The sequence below is a fragment of the Salmo salar genome, chromosome ssa18 (genome assembly GCF_905237065.1).
Source record: "Salmo salar chromosome ssa18, Ssal_v3.1, whole genome shotgun sequence".
NCBI lineage: Eukaryota > Metazoa > Chordata > Actinopteri > Salmoniformes > Salmonidae > Salmo > Salmo salar.
In genome coordinates this window covers 72,217,643-72,238,088 of record NC_059459.1, presented here as the reverse complement: position 1 = coordinate 72,238,088, position 20,446 = coordinate 72,217,643, and the positions used below count along the sequence as shown (strand labels likewise).

Here is a 20,446-nt window from a genome sequence, read left to right as displayed (position 1 = left end):
CCTCACCCTCTCACCTTCCCCCCCTACTCACAAGGCAGGCAATACGCTTGACCTCATCTTTACTAGATGCTGTTCTTCCACTAATCTCATTGCAACTCCCCTCCAAGTCTCCGACCACTACCTTGTATCCTTTTCCCTCTCGCTCTCATCCAACACTTCTCACTCTGCCCCTACTCGGATGGTATTGCGCCGTCCCAACCTTCGCTCTCTCTCTCCCGCTACTCTCTCCTCTTCCATCCTATCATCTCTTCCCTCTGCTCAAACCTTCTCCAACCTATCTCCTGATTCTGCCTCCTCAACCCTCCTCTCCTCCCTCTCTGCATCCTTTGATTTCCTCTGTCCCCTATCCTCCAGGCCGGCTCGGTCCTCCCCTCCTGCTCCGTGGCTCGACGACTCACTGCGAGCTCACAGAACAGGGCTCCGGGCAGCCGAGCGGAAATGGAGGAAAACTCGCCTCCCCTGCGGACCTGGCATCCTTTCACTCCCTCCGCTCTACATTTTCCTCTTCTGTCTCTGCTGCTAAAGCCACTTTCTACCACTCTAAACTCCAAGCATCTGCCTCTAACCCTAGGAAGCTCTTTGCTACCTTCTCCTCCCTCCTGAATCCTCCTCCCCCCCCATCCCTCTCTGCGGATGACTTCGTCAACCATTTTGAAAAGAAGGTTGATGACATCCGATCCTCGTTTGCTAAGTCAAACGACACTGCTGGTCCTGCTCACACTGCCCTACCCTGTGCTTTGACCTCTTTCTCCCCTCTCTCTCCAGATGAAATCTCGCGTCTTGTGACGGCCGGCCGCCCAACAACCTGCCCACTTGACCCTATCCCCTCCTCTCTTCTCCAGACCATTTCCGGAGACCTTCTCCCCTACCTCACCTCGCTCATCAACTCATCCTTGACCGCTGGCTACGTCCCTTCCGTCTTCAAGAGAGCGAGAGTTGCACCCCTTCTGAAAAAACCTACACTCGATCCCTCCGATGTCAACAACTACAGACCAGTATCCCTTCTTTCCTTTCTCTCCAAAACTCTTGAACGCGCCGTCCTTGGCCAGCTCTCTTGCTATCTCTCTCAGAATGACCTTCTTGATCCTAATCAGTCAGGTTTCAAGACTGGGCATTCAACTGAGACTGCTCTTCTCTGTGTCACGGAGGCTCTCCGCACTGCTAAAGCTAACTCTCTCTCCTCTGCTCTCATCCTTCTAGACCTATCTGCTGCCTTTGATACCGTGAACCATCAGATCCTCCTCTCCACCCTCTCCGAGCTGGGCATCTCCGGCGCCGCCCACGCTTGGATTGCGTCCCTACCTGACAGGTCGCTCCTACCAGGTGGCGTGGCGAGAATCTGTCTCCGCACCACGTGCTCTCACCACTGGTGTCCCCCAGGGCTCTGTTCTTGGCCCACTCCTATTCTCGCTATACACCAAGTCACTTGGCTCTGTCATATCCTCACATGGACTCTCATATCATTGCTATGCAGATGACACACAATTAATCTTCTCCTTTCCCCCTTCTGACAACCAGGTGGCGAATCGCATCTCTGCATGTCTGGCAGACATATCAGTGTGGATGACGGATCACCACCTCAAGCTGAACCTCGGCAAGACGGAGCTGCTCTTCCTCCCGGGGAAGGACTGCCCGTTCCATGATCTCGCCATCACGGTTGATAACTCCCTTGTGTCCTCCTCCCAGAGTGCTAAGAGCCTTGGCGTGACCCTGGACAACACTCTGTCGTTCTCCACCAACATCAAGGCGGTGACCCGATCCTGTAGGTTCATGCTCTACAACATTCGCAGAGTACGACCCTTTCTCACACAGGAAGCGGCGCAGGTCCTAATCCAGGCACTTGTCATCTCCCGTCTGGATTATTGCAACTCGCTGTTGGCTGGGCTCCCTGCCTGTGCCATTAAACCCCTACAACTCATCCAGAACGCCGCAGCCCGTCTTGTTGTTCAACCTTCCCAAGTTCTCTCACGTCACCCCGCTCCTCCGCTCTCTCCACTGGCTTCCAGTCGAAGCTCGCATCCGCTACAAGACCATGGTGCTTGCCTACGGAGCTGTGAGGGGAACGGCACATCCGTACCTTCAGGCTCTGATCAGGCCCTACACCCAAACAAGGGCACTCCGTTCATCCACCTCTGGCCTGCTCGCCTCCCTACCTCTGAGGAAGCACAGTTCCCGCTCAGCCCAGTCAAAACTGTTCGCTGCTCTGGCACCCCAATGGTGGAACAAGCTCCCTCACGACGCCAGGACAGCGGTGTCAATCACCACCTTCCGGAGACACCTGAAACCCCACCTCTTCAAGGAATACCTGGGATAGGATAAAGTAATCCTTCTAACCCCCCCCTTAAAAGATTTAGATGCACTATTGTAAAGTGGTTGTTCCACTGGATATTATAAGGTGAATGCACCAATTTGTAAGTCGCTCTGGATAAGAGCGTCTGCTAAATGACTTAAATGGAAATGGAAATGTAAATACATAAACAATATCCTATAACCTCCCAGTGAAAAACAAGCTACTTAAGTATGATCCCCAATTAGAGACAACGATTAACAGCTGCCTCTAATTGGGAATCACCCCAATCACCTAAACATAGAAAACCTAACTAGAACCCCACATAGAAAATAACAATGAGAAAAACCCCCTGTCATGGCCTGACCTACTCTACCATAGAAAATAACAGCTTTCTATGGTCAGGACGTGACAAAAACAGACAGATAAGATATGCAACTTCCATGTGTAGATGCATTTCAAAGCAGTCCAATGCTTATATTTTGTATGCAGTGCCTTCGGAAAGTATTCAGACCCCTTCACTTTTTCCACATTTTGTTACGTTACAGCGTTACAGCAATCTACACACAATACCCCATAATGACAAAGCGAAAACAGGTTTTTAGAAATCTTTGCACATTTATTAAAAATAAAAACTGAAATATCTTATTTGCATAAGTATTAAGACCCTTTGCTATGAGACTCGAAATTGAGCTCAGGTGCATCCTGTTTCCAATGATCATTCTTGAGATGTTTGTACAACTTGATTGGAGTCCACATGTGGTAAATTCAATTGAATGGACATGATTTGGAAAGGAACACAACTGTCTATATAAGGTCCTACAGTTGACAGTGCATATCAGAGCAAAAAACAAGCCATGAGGTCGAAGGAATTGTCCGTAGAGCTCCGAGACAGCGTACCAAAACATTTCTGCAATATTGAAGGTCCCCAAGAACACAGTGGCCTCCACCATTCTTAAATGGAAGACGTTTGGAACCACCAAGACTCCTACTAGAGATGGCCACTGGCCAAACTGAGCAATCGGGGGAGAAGGGTCTTGGTCAGGGAGGTGACCAAGAACCTGATGGTCACTCTGACAGAACTCTAAAGTTCCTCCGTGGATATGAGAGAACCTTCCAGAAGGACAACCATCTCTGCAGCACTCCACCAATGGGGCCTTTTTGGTAGAGTGGCCAGATGGAAGCCATTCCTCAGTACAAGGCACATGACAGCCAGCTTGGAGTTTGCCAAAAGCCACCTAAAGACTCTCAGACCATGAGAAACAAGATTCTCTGGTCTGATGAGACCAAGATTGAACTCTTTGGCCTGAATGCCAAGCGTCACGTCTGGAGGAAACCTGGCACAATCCCTACAGGGAAGCGTGGTGGTGACAGCATCATGCTGTGGGATGTTTTTCAGCGGCAGGGACTGGGAGACTAGTCAGCATCAATGCTAAATGAACGGCGCAAAGTACAGAGAGATCCTTGATGAAAACCTGCTCCAGAGTGCTCAGGGCCTATGACTGGGGCAAAGGTTCACCTTCCAACAGAACAACGACCCTAAGCACACACACAGCCAAGACAACACAGGAGTGGCTTCGGGTCGGCTTTGGGACAAGTCTCTGAATGTCCTTGAGTGGCCCAGCCAGAGCCCAGACTTGAACCCAATTTAACATGTCTGGAGAGACTAGAAAATACCAGTGTAGCAATGATCCACATCCAACCTGACAGAGCTTGAGAGGATCTGCAGAGAAGAATGTGAGAAACTCCCCAAATGCAGGTGTGCCAAGCTTGTAGCATCATACCCAAGAAGACTCAAGGCTGTAATCGCTGCCAACGCTGCTTCAACAAAGTACTGACTAAAGGGTCTGAATACTTATGTAAATGTGATATCTCAGTTTTTTATTTTCAATACATTTGTAAAAATTTATAAAAACCTGTTTTTGCTTTGTCATTATGGGGTGCTGTGTATAGATTGATGAGGGGGGGAAATATTTAATCAATTTTAGAATAAGGCTGTAACGTAAGAAAATGTAGAACAAGTCAAGACGTCTGAATACTTTCCGAATGCGCTGTATGGATAAAAGTATGTGGACACCCCTTCAAATGAATGGATTTGGTTATTTCAGCCACACCCATAGCTGACAGTTGTATAAAATTGAGCACACTGCCGTGCAATCTCCATAGACAAACATTGGCGGTAGAATGGCCTTATTGAAGCGCTCAGTGACTTTCAATGTGGCACCGTCAGTTTGTAAAATTTCTGTCGTGCTAGCGCTGCCCCGGTCAACTGTAAGTGCTGTTATTGTGAAGTGGAAACATAGGAGCAACAATGGATCAGCCGCGAAGTGGTAGACCACACAAGCTCACAGAATGGAATGTCAGCATAAGAACTGTTCTTCGGGAGCTTCATGAAATGGGTTTCCATGACCGAGCAACAGCACACAAGCCAAAAATCACCATGTGCAATGCCAAGCGTTGGCTGGAGTGGTTTAAAGCTCGCCGCCATTGGACTCTGGAGCAGTGGAAACGCATTCTCTGGAGTGAACACTTCTCCATCTAACCATCTGGCAGTCCGTCGCACGAATTTGGGTTTGGCGGACGCCAGGAAAATGCTACCTGCCCCAATGCATAGTGCCAACTGTACAGTTTGGTGGTGGACGAATAATGGTCTATGGCTGTTTTTCATGGTTCGGGCTAGTTCCCTTAGTTCCAGTGAAGGGAAATCTTAATGCTTCAGCATACAATGACATTCTTGACGATTCTGTGCTTCCAGCTCTGTGGCAACAGTTTAGGGAAGGCCCTTTCCTGGTTCAGTATGACAATGCCCCTGTGCGCAAAGCGAGGTCTCAACAGAAATGGTTTGTCGAGATCGTTGTGGATGAACTTGACTGGCCTGCACATAGCCCTAACCTCAACCCCATCAAACACCTTTGGGATAATTTGGAACACCGACGGCAAGCCTGGCCTAATCGCCCAACATCATAGCCGTTCTCACTAATGCTCTTGTGGCTGCCTGGGAAGGCATTAGAAAGCCTTCCCAGAAGAGTGGAGGCTGTTATAGCAGCAAAGGGGGGACCAACTCCATATTAAAGCCCATGATTTTGGAATGAGATGTTCGACGAGCAGGTGTCCACATACATGTAGTGTATATCTTATTGAGAAGTAACTGAGGTTTTTATCTGTAATGGATGCTTGAAATTTTTGCTGATCACTCAACACAACCAATACTTTAGCAAATATACATATTTACATTTTAATCATTCAGCAGACCCTCTTATCCAGAGTGACTGTAACGCCCTGGCCATAGAGAGGGGTTTTTGTTCTTTATTTTGGTTAGGCCAGGGTGTTACATTGGGTGGGCGTTCTATGTTCTTTTTCTATGTTTTTGTATTTCTTTGTTTTGGGCCGTGTGTGGCTCCCAATCAGGCACAGCTGAAGTTCATTGTTGTTGATTGGGAGTCACACATAAGTGCATGTTTGGGGTTTTGTGGGTAATTGTTTCTGTCATTGTGTTTCACCTGACAGGACTGTTTCGCTGTCAGTTTCTTGTTTTGTAATTGTATAGTGTTCCGTTAAAGAATTAAATATGATGAACACTAACTCCGCTGCGTTTTGGTCCACTCTCTCTCATGGCAGTCGTTACAGTGACTTACAGTGAGTGCACACATTTTTTGTACTTAACGTTTTTTTTGTACTGTTCCCCCGTAGGAATTGAACCCACAAGCTTGCTGTTGCAAGCACCATGCTCTACCAACTGAGCCACATGGGCTAGAATTTATATTTATTTTAGCACAATGACAAAATCATTAAATCAGTACAAAAGACACATCTGTTGGTAGGTATTTATTTCAATACATATTCTAATACCCGTGTTCTGACAAATATATCACATATCATTCATTACTGTTACACGTTTCATTAGGCTGGTACATTAAGCTTTACAAAATTATATATTTATATATATATTTATATTTATTTACATCACTGGTATTCCTTACCCTCACTAAACAGCCAAAATGAAACAGCCAAAATGAAATCATTTCATTGTTTGCATCATCACTATATTATATATTTTTTTATGTTCATAATATATTTCCTTTATATATTTTCTTGTCTGTAAATAATCCAGAGCATCTAGGTGAACCAGTTGAGCAAATGTTATAATTTCAGAGGAAATTCAGTTCCAACACAATTGTTATCAAATGTTACGTCTTTGACAAAGCCTCTAGGGTAAAACAGTGGGTTGCTGTTCTGCAGGCTACTAATATTTACATGTAGAAAAATAAGAATGATAAAATAATGATGCTATACTCCTCTTATGTTGTGTTTTCTTGTAAACACAAAGTAATAAAACAAAGCATAACTGCCATAATTTATGCCAGTTTCCCCTAAAACAAACTTAAAATGCCCCCCATTCACCATTCCATCTCCTCATTCACCCTTCAGGTCTTTGATTAGCAGTGGCTCCAGCTCCTTCAGGATCTCATAAAAAATATTTTTCGCTCTGATGCCACTTGCCTTCAAAGGTCCCATGTAGAGCGCCCTCATCTGGTCCTGTGTGGTGCGTTTGGCCATTACTGTACTGTAGCCCTCGTCAGTGATAACTCTATTGGCCAGGATTTTATCCAATATGGGCTTCACTTGGCACACTCTCTGGATAATGTCTGTCCGGTGGAGGTCCACAAAGTGCAGGTCTGAGGCAAAGATTGGTTGCAGGACAATTGCATTTAAAGACGATGAAATTCATACATGTAATACACTAAAAACGAAATTAAAACCATGATAAATTGTGCTAAAGCTTGGATGCTACGGAAGATTATTAGGGCCACTTCAAGAGAAAAAAAATAAATGGCAAACGGTGGTGGTACTTGTATTTTCAATTTTTTTGCATGATGGTACTTTAAAAAAGTGGCAATATTTCGAAAATAAACTAGACATTTTATTTTGATAATAAAGTCAACATTTTGAATATAAAGTCACACTTATTATTTCAAGATTAACCTAGTGAATCTGGTTAACCGCATGTCTCTCTGGCTCCCTGTTGCTGTCCACGTCACCGTTGAAATGCCTGCAGTTTGATGACCTGGTGAAACTATACTTTACAATTGGCTTCAGTAACAAAGAAATCCTTTCTATTTTAGCACATAATAACCAAATGATTATGATTATTAGAACCTGGAAAATGTTGTCCGACAAATTATTTTTGGGGGATTGGTAGATCAGCTTTTTATGTTGCAGATAGATTGTAGCTTCCATCAATGTAATTGTCTGCATCATTTTCAATCCCCCACATATATTTTTTGTAAATATATTCACATACAGTACCGGTCAAACTTTGGACAAAACTACTCATTACAGTGTTTTTCTTTATATTTACTATTTTCTACATTGTAGAATAATAGAGAAGACATCTTAACTATGGAATAATACAGTAATCAAAAAAGTGTTAAACAAATCAAAATATATTTCTTATTGTTCAAAGTAGCCACCCTTTGCCTTGATGACAGCTTTGCACACTTTTGGCATTCTCTCAACCATCTTCATGAGGTACTGTAGTCACCTGGAATGCATTTAAATTAATTAACAGGTGTACCTTCAGTTGTGTTGTGACAAGGTAGGGGGGTATACAAAAGATAGCTCTATTTGGTAAAAGACAAAGTCCATATTATGGCAAAAACAGCACAAATAAACAAAGAGAAACGACAGTCCATCATTACTTTAAGACATATAGGTCTAGTCAATCCGGAAAATTTCAAGAACTTTGAAAGTTTCTTCAAGTGCAGTCGCAAAAACCATCAAGCGCTATGATGAAACTGGCTCTCATGAGGACCGCCACAGGAAAGGAAGACCCAGAGTTACCTCTGCTGCACAGAATGAGTTCATTAGAGGTAACCGCATCTCAGATTTCAGCCCAAATAAATGCCTCACAGAGTTCAACAGACACATCTCAACAACAACTGTTCAGAGAAGATTGCGTGAATCGGGCCTTCATGGTCGAATTGCTGCAAAGAAACCACTACTAAGGGATACCAATAAGAAGAAGAGACTTGCCTGGGCCAAGAAACACGAGCAATGGACATTAGACCGGTGGAAATCTGTCCTTTGGTTTGATGAGTCCAAATCTGATGAACGTGTGATGTCCGCATGTGTGGTTTCCACCATGAAGCATGGAGGAGGAGGTGTGATGGTGTGGGGGTGCTTTGCTACTGACACTGTCAGTGATTTATTTAGAATTCAAGGTGCACTTAACCCTCATGGCTACCACAGCATTCTGCAGCAATAATTCATCCCATCTGTTTTGAGCTTAGTGGGACTATTATTTATTTTTCAACAGGACAATGACCCAAAACACACCTCCAGGCTGTATAAGGGTTTTTGACCAAGAACGAGAGTGATGGAGTGCTGTATCTGTAACGCTTGGGCGTAGTGGGTGCAGAGTCAGGAGCAGGAAGCAGAGAATGCAGGGTAGTGTTATTTATTAAACACACAACGGCAAAACACAAGCCGGCCCAACAGCAAACAAGAGCGCACACAAAAACCAAAGTGCCCAAACACATGGGACAGAACAGATCGGCGCAAAATACGCACTCGCACCTCAAAATACAATGAGCGTGCATTCACAAGCTATACAACGATCAAATAATCCCGCACACAGAGCAGGCGGGCCTCCTGGCTAAAATAGCCCGGCTAATCAGCCCAAACCAAAAACAGGTGCACACAATAAACGAAAAGGGGGAAAAGGGAATCAGTGGCAGCTAGTAGGCCGGCGACGACGACCGCCGAGCGCCACCCGAACAGAAGGGGGAGCTACCTATGGTAGGAGTCGTGACAGTATCAGATGACCTGGCCTCCAAAATCACCTGACCTCAGCCCAATTGAGATGGTTTGGGATGAGTTGGACCGCAGAGTGAAGGAAAAGCAGCCAAGAAGTGCTCAGCACATGTGGGAACTCCTTCAAGACTGTTGGAAAATCAATCAAGGTGATGCTGGTTGAGAGAATGCCAAGACTGTTCAAAGCTTTCATCAAGGCAAAGGGCGGCTACTTTGAAGAATTTGTTTCACACTTTTTTGTGTACTACATGATTACATATGTGTTATTTCAGAGTTTAGATATCTTCACTATTATTCTACAATATAGAAAATGGTAAAAAAAATAATAATAATTGAATTAGTAGGTTTGTCCAAACTTTTGACTGGTACTGTATATATTATCTTAAATTCCACAATTAACAAATACTATTCCTAATAATTTAGGCAGTTCATGCAAGGGATTGTTACCTCTAACCAGGAATGCCATTACAAAAATATAATTTTTGCAAGCGATTCTTATTTTAGCAAACAATTATTGTGATTCATCCTATATTGCCCCAAACATCTTTACTCCCTTGCAACAGTTGTGGGATGTATACACACACACACAGACAGACAACTCATACACACTCAACCCCTTTCCCTCACAAACAACCATAAACTCAGATGCTCAACAGTTATTCCATCCCAGAGCCCAACTCAAGAAAGGACTTGATTTTTGAATGCATATACAGTTGCAGCTGTTTGAGAAGGCATGCAACATTTAGCAAAAACAGGCATCTGATCTCCTAGGTGATGGAGATCATACTCACCCCCTTCCCCTGAAACACAAACACGCTGGTCCCAGTTGTGACCATTTTCCCAAGCATCTCTGAGCAGTCAGACCTTTGATTATTTTGTGCCACCAGGGCCACAATAATATTCCCCCTCTCTGAATGTCTGAGTGTGACCCACGCCCCATGGGTTACTGCAGCTAGTGTTGCCAGCACTGCCACTGCCTGGGTGGGGGCACCCCTCGGAATCCCCACCGGTTAGGTACACGGTCATCAAGGTTCTCATTAGTAGCTTTGAGAATGTCCTTGAATATTATGCTCTCCCATTTGTATTTGTATTTATTATGGATTCCCAATCTTCCTGGAGTCCAGCAAAATTAAGGCAGTTTATACCATTTTTAAAACATTACAATACATTCACAGATTTCACAACACTGTGTGCCCTCAGGCCCCTAATCCACCACCACATATCTGCAGTACTAAATCCATGTGTATTTATAGTGCGTATGTTATCTTGTGTGTGTGTGTGTGTGTGTGTGTGTGTGTGTGTGTGTGTGTGTGTGTGTGTGTGTGTGTGTGTGTGTGTGTGTGTGTGTATGCATGTGTCTGTGCCAATGTTTGTGTTGCTTCACAGTCCCCGCTGTTCCATTAGATGTTTTTAATCTGTTTTTTAAAATCTAATTTTACTGCTTGCGTTAGTTACTTGATGTGGAGCAGAATTCCATCTAGTCATGGCTCTATGTAGTACTGTGTGCCTCCCATAGTATGTTCTAGACTTGGGGACTGTGAAGAGACCTCTTGTGGCATTTCTAGTGGGGTATGCATGGGTGTCTGAGCTGTGGCCCAGTAGTTTATACAAACAGCTTGGTGAATTTAACATGTCAGTACCTCTCATAAATTAAAGTAGTGATGAAGTCAATCTCTCCTCCACTTATAGCCAAGAGAGATTGACATGTATATTATTAATATTAGCTCTCTGTGTACATCCAAGGGCTAGCCGTGCTGTCCTTTTTTGTGGCACCTGACCACACGACTGAACATTTGTCAAGGTGCGACAAAACTAGGGCCTGTAGGACCTGCCTTGCATATTATTTATTATTATTAATATTATTATTACTTGTTGTATTTGGCGCATGTGAAATAAAGTTTGATTTGATTTGTTGATAGTGTTCTTAAGAAGGCAGAGCATTGCTTTATTATAGACAGACTTCTCATCGTCTTAGTTACTACTGCATCAATATGTTTTGACCATGACAGTTTACAATCTAGGGTTACTCTAAGCAGTTTAGTCATCTCAACTTGCTCAAATTCCACATTATTTATTACAAGATTTAGTTGAGGTTTTAGGGTTTAGTGAGGATTTGTTCCAAATACAGTGCTTTTAGTTTTTAGAAATATTTAGGGCTAACTTATTCCTTACCACCTACTCTGAAACTGACTGCAGTGCTTTGTTGAGTGTTGCAGTCATTTCAGTCCCTGTAGTAGCTGACGCGTATAGTGTTGAGTCATCCGCATACATCAACACTCTGGCTTTACTCAAAGTCAGTGGCATGTTGTTAGTAAATATTTTAAAAAGCAAGGGACCTAAACAGCTACCCTGGGGAATTCCTGATTCTAACTGGATTACATTTTAGAGGCTTCCATTAAATAACACCCTCTGTGTTCTGTTAGACAAGTAACTCTTTATCCACATTATAGCAGGGGGTGTAAAGCCATAACACATATGTTTTTCCAGCAGCAGACTATGATCGATAATGTCAAAAGCTGCACTGAAGTCTAAAATTGTATCATCAATTTCTCTCAGCCAATCATCGGTCATTTGTGTAAGTGCTCTGCTTGTTGAGTGTCCTTCCCTATAAGCATGCTGAAATTCTGTTATCAATTTGTTTACTGTGAAATAGCATTTTATCTGGTTAAACACCATTTTTTCAAGAAGTTTACTAAGGGTTGGTAACAGGCTGATTGGTTAGCTATTTGAGCCAGTAAAGAGGGCTTTACTATTCTTGGGTAGCGGAATAACTTTAGCTTCCCTCCAGGTGTCACGGCTGTCGAAAGGAGCGGACCAGAGTGCAGCGTGTGTTTCGTTCCACATATTTATTTAATTCGTGAAACTATGCAATACATCAAATAACTGAATAAACAAAAACATCAAACCGTGACGCAGAGGAGAAACAAACACTACTCACAAATAATCACCCAAAAAAACAGGAAGATTAACCCCTACTAAAGTATGATCTCTAATTAGAGACAACAAGGACCAGCTGCCTCCAATTGGAGATCATCCCAAACAAGCCAAAATAGAAATACAAAAACTAGAACCTAACAACATAGAAATACAAAACAGAGAAAAACACAAAGCACCCCCTGTCACGCCCTGACCTACTCTACCATAGAAAATAACATCTTACTATGGTCAGGACGTGACACCAGGCCTGAGGGCACACGCTCTCTAGTAGGCTTAAATTGAAGATGTGGCAAATAGGAGTGGCAATATCGTCTGCTATTACACATAGTAATTTTCCATCCAGATTGTCAGACCTCAGTGGCTTGTCATTGTTGATAGACAACAACAGAAATGTTCACCTCTTCCACACTGACTTTACGAAATTCAAAACTATAATTCTTGTCTTTCATAATTTGGTCCGATATACTTGGATGTGTAGTGTCAGCATTTGTTGCTGGCATGTCATCCCTAAGTTTGCTTATCTTACCAATGAAAAAGTAATTAACTTCACTAGGGTAGCATTCGGAATTTTGGATGAAAAGCGTGCCCAAATTAAACTGCCTGCTACTCGGGCCCAGGAACTAGAATATGCATATTATTAGTAGATTCGGATAGAAAACACTCTGAAGTTTCTAAAACTGTTTGAATAATGTCTCTGAGTATAACAGAACTCATATGGCAGGCAAAAACCTGAGAAAAATCTAACCAGGAAGTGGGAAATCTGGTGCTTGTAGTCCTTTCAAGTCATTGCCTATCAAACACACAGTAACTTAGGGTTCATTTTGCACTTCCTTAGGCTTCCACTAGATATCAACAGTTTTTAGAAAGTTGTTTGAGGCATCGATGATGAACAGAGAGTGAACAGAAGAAGTTGGAAGTTGTTGACTCAGGAAAGCACATGACTTCATTGACACGCATTCACGTCCGGTTGGAATATTATTGAAGTTATAAGTTAAAAAGGCCCTAAAGATTGATGCTATACAACGTTTGACATGTTTGAACGAACGTAAATATAACTTTTTTTTACTTTTCGTGGTGACATTTTGGGCGCGCTTCCTACACTTGGAGTAGCTTACTGAACGTGCAAACAACAAGGAGTTATTTGGATATAAATTATGGACTTTATCGAACAAAACAACTTTTATTGTGGACCTGGTATATCCTGGAAGTGCCTTCTGATGAAGATCATCAAAGGTAAGTGAATATTTGTAATGCTATTTAGGATTTTAGATGACTCCAAAATGGCGGGTATCTGTATTGCCTAGTGTATTTTTCTGAACGCAGTACTCAGATTATTGCAAAGTGTGCTTTCCCCATGAAGCTTTTTTGAAATCTGTCACAGCGGTTGCATAAAGGAGATGTTCATCTATAATTCTTTGAATAACAGTTTAATATTTTATCAACGTTTATGATGAGTATTTTTGTAAATTGTTGTGCTGATTCACCGGCAGTATTGGAGGCAAAATATTTTCTGAACATCACGCGCCAATGTAAAAGGCTGTTTTTGGATATAAATATCAACTTGATCGAACAAAAAATGCATGTATTGTGTAACATGATGTCCTAGGAGTGTCATCTGATGAAGATCGTCAAAGGTTAGTGCATAATTTCAGCTGAATTTCTGGTATTTGTGATGCCTGTCCTTGCTAGGAAAATGGCTGTGTGGTTTTTCTTGTGTTGGAACTGTCCTAACATAATCTAACTTTATGCTTTCGCCGTAAAGCCTTTTTGAAATCGGACAACGTGGTTACATTAACCTCTCTAGGGTAGGTGGCACCAAATCATCCCACCTACGTAACAGCCAGTGGAATCCTGTGGCACGTTATTCAAATACCTTAGAAATGCTATTACTTCAATTTCTCAAACATATGAATATTTTACAGCATTTTAAAGACAAGACTCTCGTTAATCTAACCACACTGTCCGATTTCAAAAAGGCTTTACAACGAAAGCAAAACATTAGATTATGTCAGCAGAGTACCCAGCCAGAAATAATCAGACACCCATTTTTCAAGCTAGCATATAATGTCACAAAAACCCAGAAGACAGCTAAATGCAGCACTAACCTTTGATGATCTTCATCAGATGACACACCTAGGACATTATGTTATACAATACATGCATGTTTTGTTCAATCAAGTTCATATTTATATAAAAAACAGCTTTTTACATTAGCATGTGACGTTCAGAACTACCATACCCCCCCGCAAACTTCCGGCGAATTTACTAACAATTTACTAAATTACTCACGATAAACGTTCACAAAAAGCATAACAATTATTTTAAGAATTATAGATACAGAACTCCTCTATCACTCGATATATCGGTGAAAGCACATTTTGCAATATTCTAAGTAGATAGCCCGGCATCACAGGGCTAGCTATTTAGACACCCAGCAAGTTTAGCCTTCACCAAACTCCGATTTACTATTAGAAAAGTTTGATTACCTTTGGTGTTCTTCGTCAGAATGCACTCCCAGGACTTCTACTTCAATAACAAATGTTGGTTTGGTCCCAAATAATCCATAGTTATGTTCAAACAGCGGCGCTTTGTTCGTGCGTTCAAGCCACTATCCGAATGGTAAATAAGGGTTACGAGCATGGCGCATTTCGTGACAAAAGATTTCTAAATATTTCATTACCGTACTTCGAAGCATGTCAACCGCTGTTTAAAATAAATTTTTATGCCATTTTTCTCATAAAAAAGCGATAATATTCCGACCGGGAATCTGCGTTTAGGTAAAAAGAAGAAAGAAAATAAAGCTCGGGGTCGACTCGGACACGCGCCTAAGCCCATTGTCCTCTGATCGGCCACTTGTCAAAAGCGATAATGTGTTTCAGCCTGGGGCTGCCTCGATATCGTTCAGCTTTTTCCTGGGCTCTGAGAGCCTATGGGAGCCGTAGGAAGTGTCACGTTAAAGCAAAGATCCTCAGTCTTCAATAAACAGAGGCAAGAAAAACAACAACTTGTCAGACAGGCAACTTCCTGTATATAATCTTCTCAGGTTTTTGCCTGCCATGTGAGTTCTGTTATACTCACAGACACCATTCAAACAGTTTTAGAAACTTTAGGGTGTTTTCTATCCAAAGCCAATAATTATATGCATATTCTAGTTACTGGGTAGGAGTAGTAACCAGGCTAAATCGGTTACGTTTTTTATCCGGCCGTGTAAATACTGCCCCCTAGCCCTAACAGGTTAAAGAGACGTGTATCTGTAAAATGGTGTAAAATAGTCGTATGTTTGAGAACTTTGAATTATGACATTTTGTGGTTTTGAATTTGGCGCTATGATTTTTCACTGGTTGTTGAATAGTGTGAACCGTGGGTGGGATTTTAACAGATTGATTTCCACCCTTGCCATTCCCAGTGGTGAAAAGCTTTAATCGTCTGTGTCCATCGAGGAGGCGCGTTTTCTTTTGGAGATTGGTTCTCCTTATTTTACTCTCCATCAGGTTTGGGCGTTACTTGTTTTCATAATATTTGTTGATACATTTCTCTAGCCTTATGATTTGTTTTGTGTTGTTATCCAGATGGAAGTTTTTTACCCACCAGTATGTGAAGTGTTAATATTTAGTCTAATTTACATATATTGAATATTATGTCTTCATCTTGAGGTGATATGCGCTGCTGTGTTCAGTCCACCATCTTCTTTCCTTGGAACATTTCAGGAGGAGGAACCGTGGTTGCATGCATAGGGTATGTGTATGCAGGTATGTATGCAGTCAAATGGCCATCAAGCTAATGATCTAATACACTTGTTCAAACAGGCATCACTGCGCACTCACGCTTATAAATCTAATGATCTAATAATTTGCACGCACTCGCAAGCACACACACAACAAGTGTGTCGAAATATTGCCACTTTATTTCTGAAATATTGCCTTTTGTATTCTCTAAATATTGCCACTTTATTCACAAAATGTAATTTTGACTATATTATTTTGGAAATCTTGCCGCTTTCTTCTACAAATATTTCGACTTATTTTTAAAGGAGTATTATGCAAAAAACAATAATCCAGGTACCACCCATCACTGTTTATTTTTTTTATTGCCGTCACTTGTCCCTAATAGGCATGCATAGAATGCAGATGGGATCCAAGGTGAATGGGAAATCATTTCGTTTTGGATCTTCTAGTGTTTACAGGAATGTTACAGCACTTACTTTGTGAATTCTGAGTGGTTTTGTGTCTGTAGTCAGCTGGGGGAAAAACACAGACGAAACGTTATTATTATTATAATCTTTGACTTTAATTGACATGGTGCCTGTTGAGACACTGATATTTTTGGCATAATCTTTTTCTGACCTTTTCTTATTGTGTGATCCCATACGATTTCCCCCTCCACATCACTGATTAGCTTCATACCGAAGTCAACATCTGCATCTTCTATGAACACCTCAAAGAAGTTTGGTGTAGTGTTGTCATATCTCAGCTTCATTTTCTGTGGAGGCAGTAGATGAGAGAGTTATTTTTTTTTTAAAGTTTAGGATATTAAAATTGCTATTGCTTTTTGGATGAGATTGATATTCTGTGGGAGCTCAAACCATACAGGAGGTTTAACTTCAGCAGAAGGAGACGACGATGTGAGGCTGAACCAATCCTTCATCCGAAGGGACTTCACTGGTTGCGGCTTTCTGATACTCCTGTATCCATAAGACTGCTCCTTTTTCTTCATTGCCTGAAGAAGCATAAGCCAACATGTCCTTATCAAAACCAATCACACATGACATTTTGTTGGATTTTGTGGTGTGAAATTGAATCCAATGAATGAACTATATAATATATTCTAAACCGGAAACCCATAAAAAACTGCCACGAGATGTTTTGACAGAGTAACACCATATCTGACTTTTTCTACGCCCCCCCCCCTCTTTGGAGGACAAAAATAAACTTTGTTTTTACAGCTTTTTCTTTCGTTGTCACATGTACTTTCTACACACATTTTACATATATTTCACATATTTTTTTAATACTTTTTCTTCAGTAGTTACATAGCAAGAATACATTAATTTGATATACATTACATCTAGATATACATGCCAATTAGTATATTTGAATTTAACCATATTATATTAGTATTTTTATTTTAGTGAGAGGTTTAATGCTTTAATATTTAATCATTTTAGCCCCCGAACTCATATTCATTATATAAATTAGCATGTTATATTTTGTCTGGCCTGCCATTACAAATAAAGTGAAATATGTTCTGCTCAAATCATTTAAAAGACAAATCCTTTGGTCTAAGCAGGGCCACAAGTAAAGAGGTAAACTGGGATATGACTAAATAATTAATCAGGGTGACTTTTTCCACAAATAGACAGGTATTTACCTTTCCATGGTAGCAAGATCTTATAAATTGTTGTTGTAAAACATTTTTGTAGTAAGTTCCTTTATTTCTTTAGGGTTATGAATACCACCGGTCCACTTCACCGTCGGACCATTTTATTGGTAAACTAGACCTTAATGTAAAAGTACAAAAAAATGTTTTATCCAATATACCTCATATGGTACACTTATTATAGTTTGGTTGTAATCCAGAGAGGTTAGAAAAATTATCTAGATCCTCTATGAGGCTGTGCAGGGATCCAGATTGTGGATTTAAGAGAACATTTGAATCGTCAGAGTACAATGACACCTTTATTTTTGAGGATTTCTAGCCCCTCTATATTATTGTTGGATCTAATTTTATTCCCTAAAATTTTGATTGTCATAATACATGGATATGCCGACAGTGGATAACCTTGTTTTACTCCTCTTGACAGTTTACAGTAATACTTTCTGAGAAGGTGACATTAGTTACTATTTTACACCTAGGGTTACTATACATAACTTTAACCCATTGTATAAGAGATTCTCCAAAATTAAAATAGTCCAGGCATCTATATATATATTCCAGTTGTACTTTATCAAAAGCCTTTTCAAAATCTGCTATGAATAACATACCTGGTTTCCTAGATTTTTCATAGGGTTCTATTGTTTCAAGTACTTGTCTTACGTTATCTCAAATGTATCTTCCATGTAAAAAAACCTGTCTCATCAAGATGAATTATATCCGACAACACCTTTTCAATTCTATGTGCTATTCATTTAGATATGATTTTTGCATCACAACACTATAAATAAAATGCATGAAATGTATGCATTCACTACTGTAAGTCGCTCTGGATAAGAGCGCCTGCTAAATGACTAAAATGTAAATGTAAAAACACTGGTGTAATGGGCTTCCAATTTGTTTCAATTAACTGGATCTTTATACTTACCACTTGGGTCCTGTTTCAGTAAAAGTGAAATCAGACCTTCTTGCTGAGTACTTGATAGTTTACTATTTTTATTGGAGTGGTTAAAACATGCTAATAGCAGATATTTAGTAGATCAAAAAGGTTTCACATAGAGTGTATTCAAAAATCATACATCTTTTCTACCTCATCAATCTACACACAGTATCCCATAATGACAAAGAAAAAAAAAGTTTAGACATTTTGCAAATGTGTAAATATATATATAGAAATGAAATATTATATTTACATAAATATTCAGACCCTTTACTCAGTATTTTGTTGCAGCAGCTTTGGCAGAGATTACATTCTCGAGCCTTCTTGGGTATGATGCTACAAGCTTGGCACATCGGTATTTGGGGAGTTTCTCCCATTCTTCTCTGCCGATCCTCTTAGCTCTGTCAGGTTGGATGGGGAGCGCAGCTATTTTCAGGTCTCTCCAGAGATGTTTGATTGGGTTCAATCCGGGCTATGGCTGGGCCACACAAGGACATTCATAGACTTGTCCCAAAGCCACTCCTGTGTTGTTTTGGCTGTGTGCTTAGGGTCATTGTCCATAACCCCATTCTTAGGTCCTGAGCGCTCTGGAGCAGGTTTTCATCAAAGATCGCTCTGTACTTTGCTCCATTCATTTTTCCCTCGATCCTGACTAGTCTCCCAGTACCTGCCGCTGAAAATCATCCCCAGAGAATGATGTTACCACCACCGTGCTTCACCATAGGGATGGGGTCAGGTTACCTCCAGATGGGATGCTTGGCATTTAGGCCAATCTTGGTTTCATCAGACCAGATAATCTTGTTCCTCATGGTCAGAGTCGTTTAGCTTCCTTTTCGCAAACTCCAAGCAGGCTGTCAAGTGCCTTTTACTGAGGAGTGGCTTCCATCTGGCCACTCTATCATAACGGCCTGATTGGTAGAGTGCTGCAGTTGTCAAGTTATAGAAACGTCTCAAGAATGATCAATGGAAACAGGATGCACCTGAGCTCAATTTTGAGTCTCATAGTAAAGGGTCTGAATACTTATGTAAATAAGGTATTTCTGTTTTTCATTTTTAATACATTTGCTAAAATTGCTTTGTCAATATGGGGTATTGTGTGAAGATTGATGAGGATTTTTTAAAAATTTAATCCATTTTAGAATAAGTCTTTAATGTAACAAAATGTGAAGAAAGGGAAGGGGTCTGAATACTTTCCAAATGCATTGTACCTCAACTGGTATGCCATCCAGCCCTGGAATTTTCCCTGACCTATAGGTTTTAATTGCATCAAGAAGTTCATCCTCTGCGATTTGACCCTCACACGTCTTTCTGTACAGCTGTTAATTATTTAAATTTTTTCTCTTTCAAAATATAATTTGGTAAATCCTGTATTTCTATGTTGAAGATTCCAAAAGAATTTGGTGCATTTTTCAAAATGTCCACAATTAATATTTTTTTTTATAATACATTATACTTGATCATTCTCAAATAAGTTCCTCCATTGTCACGTCCTGACCATAGAGAGCTCTTATTTTCTATGATAGAGTAGGTCAGGGCGTGACTGGGGGGTTATCTAGTTTATTTATTTCTATGTTGTGTTCCAGTTTCTTTTTTCTAAGTTGCGGTTTTTGTATGATTCCCAATTAGAGGCAGCTAGTCATTGTTGTCTCTAATTGGGGATCATATTTAAGTAGTTGTTTTTCCTACCTGTGTTTGTGGGATATTATTTTGAGTTAGTGCATGTTGCACCTCTGTCGTCACGGTTTGTTGTTTGTTTATAGTTTATTGTTTGTCTTACTAAGTTTCACATAATAATAAAGATGTGGAACGATACTCATGCTGCGCCTTGGTCCGATTCTTCTAACGGATGTGACATCCATTTATTTGTGTTTTTCCTCTAACTTATTTTGTGCCTCTATTGTACAGTTTTAATTGCTATCCATCTGTACTGTTATTTCTTCTATTTCCTTTGTTAATGTGAACTCTTTTGACAGAAAGAGTTTTTGTTATAATGATGAGTATTGAACTGCATGACCTCTGAAGACACATTTAAAATTGTCCCTTACAATAAGTGGATCTGCTGTACCTATGTTATGTAGGAAAAGGTCAGTTATAAAATC

The 20,446-nt window shown here is 40.9% G+C and overlaps 1 protein-coding gene across 3 annotated transcripts in view; it reads right to left on the bottom strand.

Moving 5' to 3' along the window:
• Window positions 1-6,119: 6,119 nt before the first annotated feature.
• The window catches only part of LOC106577950 (sterile alpha motif domain-containing protein 9-like), a 53,637-nt gene continuing 39,310 nt past the window's right edge, over window positions 6,120-20,446 (bottom strand). For all 3 annotated transcript variants that reach the window (XM_014156429.2, XM_014156431.2, XM_014156430.2), the window contains 4 exons: window positions 16,625-16,753; window positions 16,381-16,516; window positions 16,239-16,274; window positions 6,120-6,963 (listed from right to left, as the gene is read on the bottom strand). In XM_014156429.2, coding sequence (XP_014011904.2) covers window positions 6,701-6,963; window positions 16,239-16,274; window positions 16,381-16,516; window positions 16,625-16,753 — 564 coding nt within the window. In that variant the 3' untranslated portion in view covers window positions 6,120-6,700. The remainder of the gene's footprint in view (window positions 6,964-16,238; window positions 16,275-16,380; window positions 16,517-16,624; window positions 16,754-20,446) is intronic.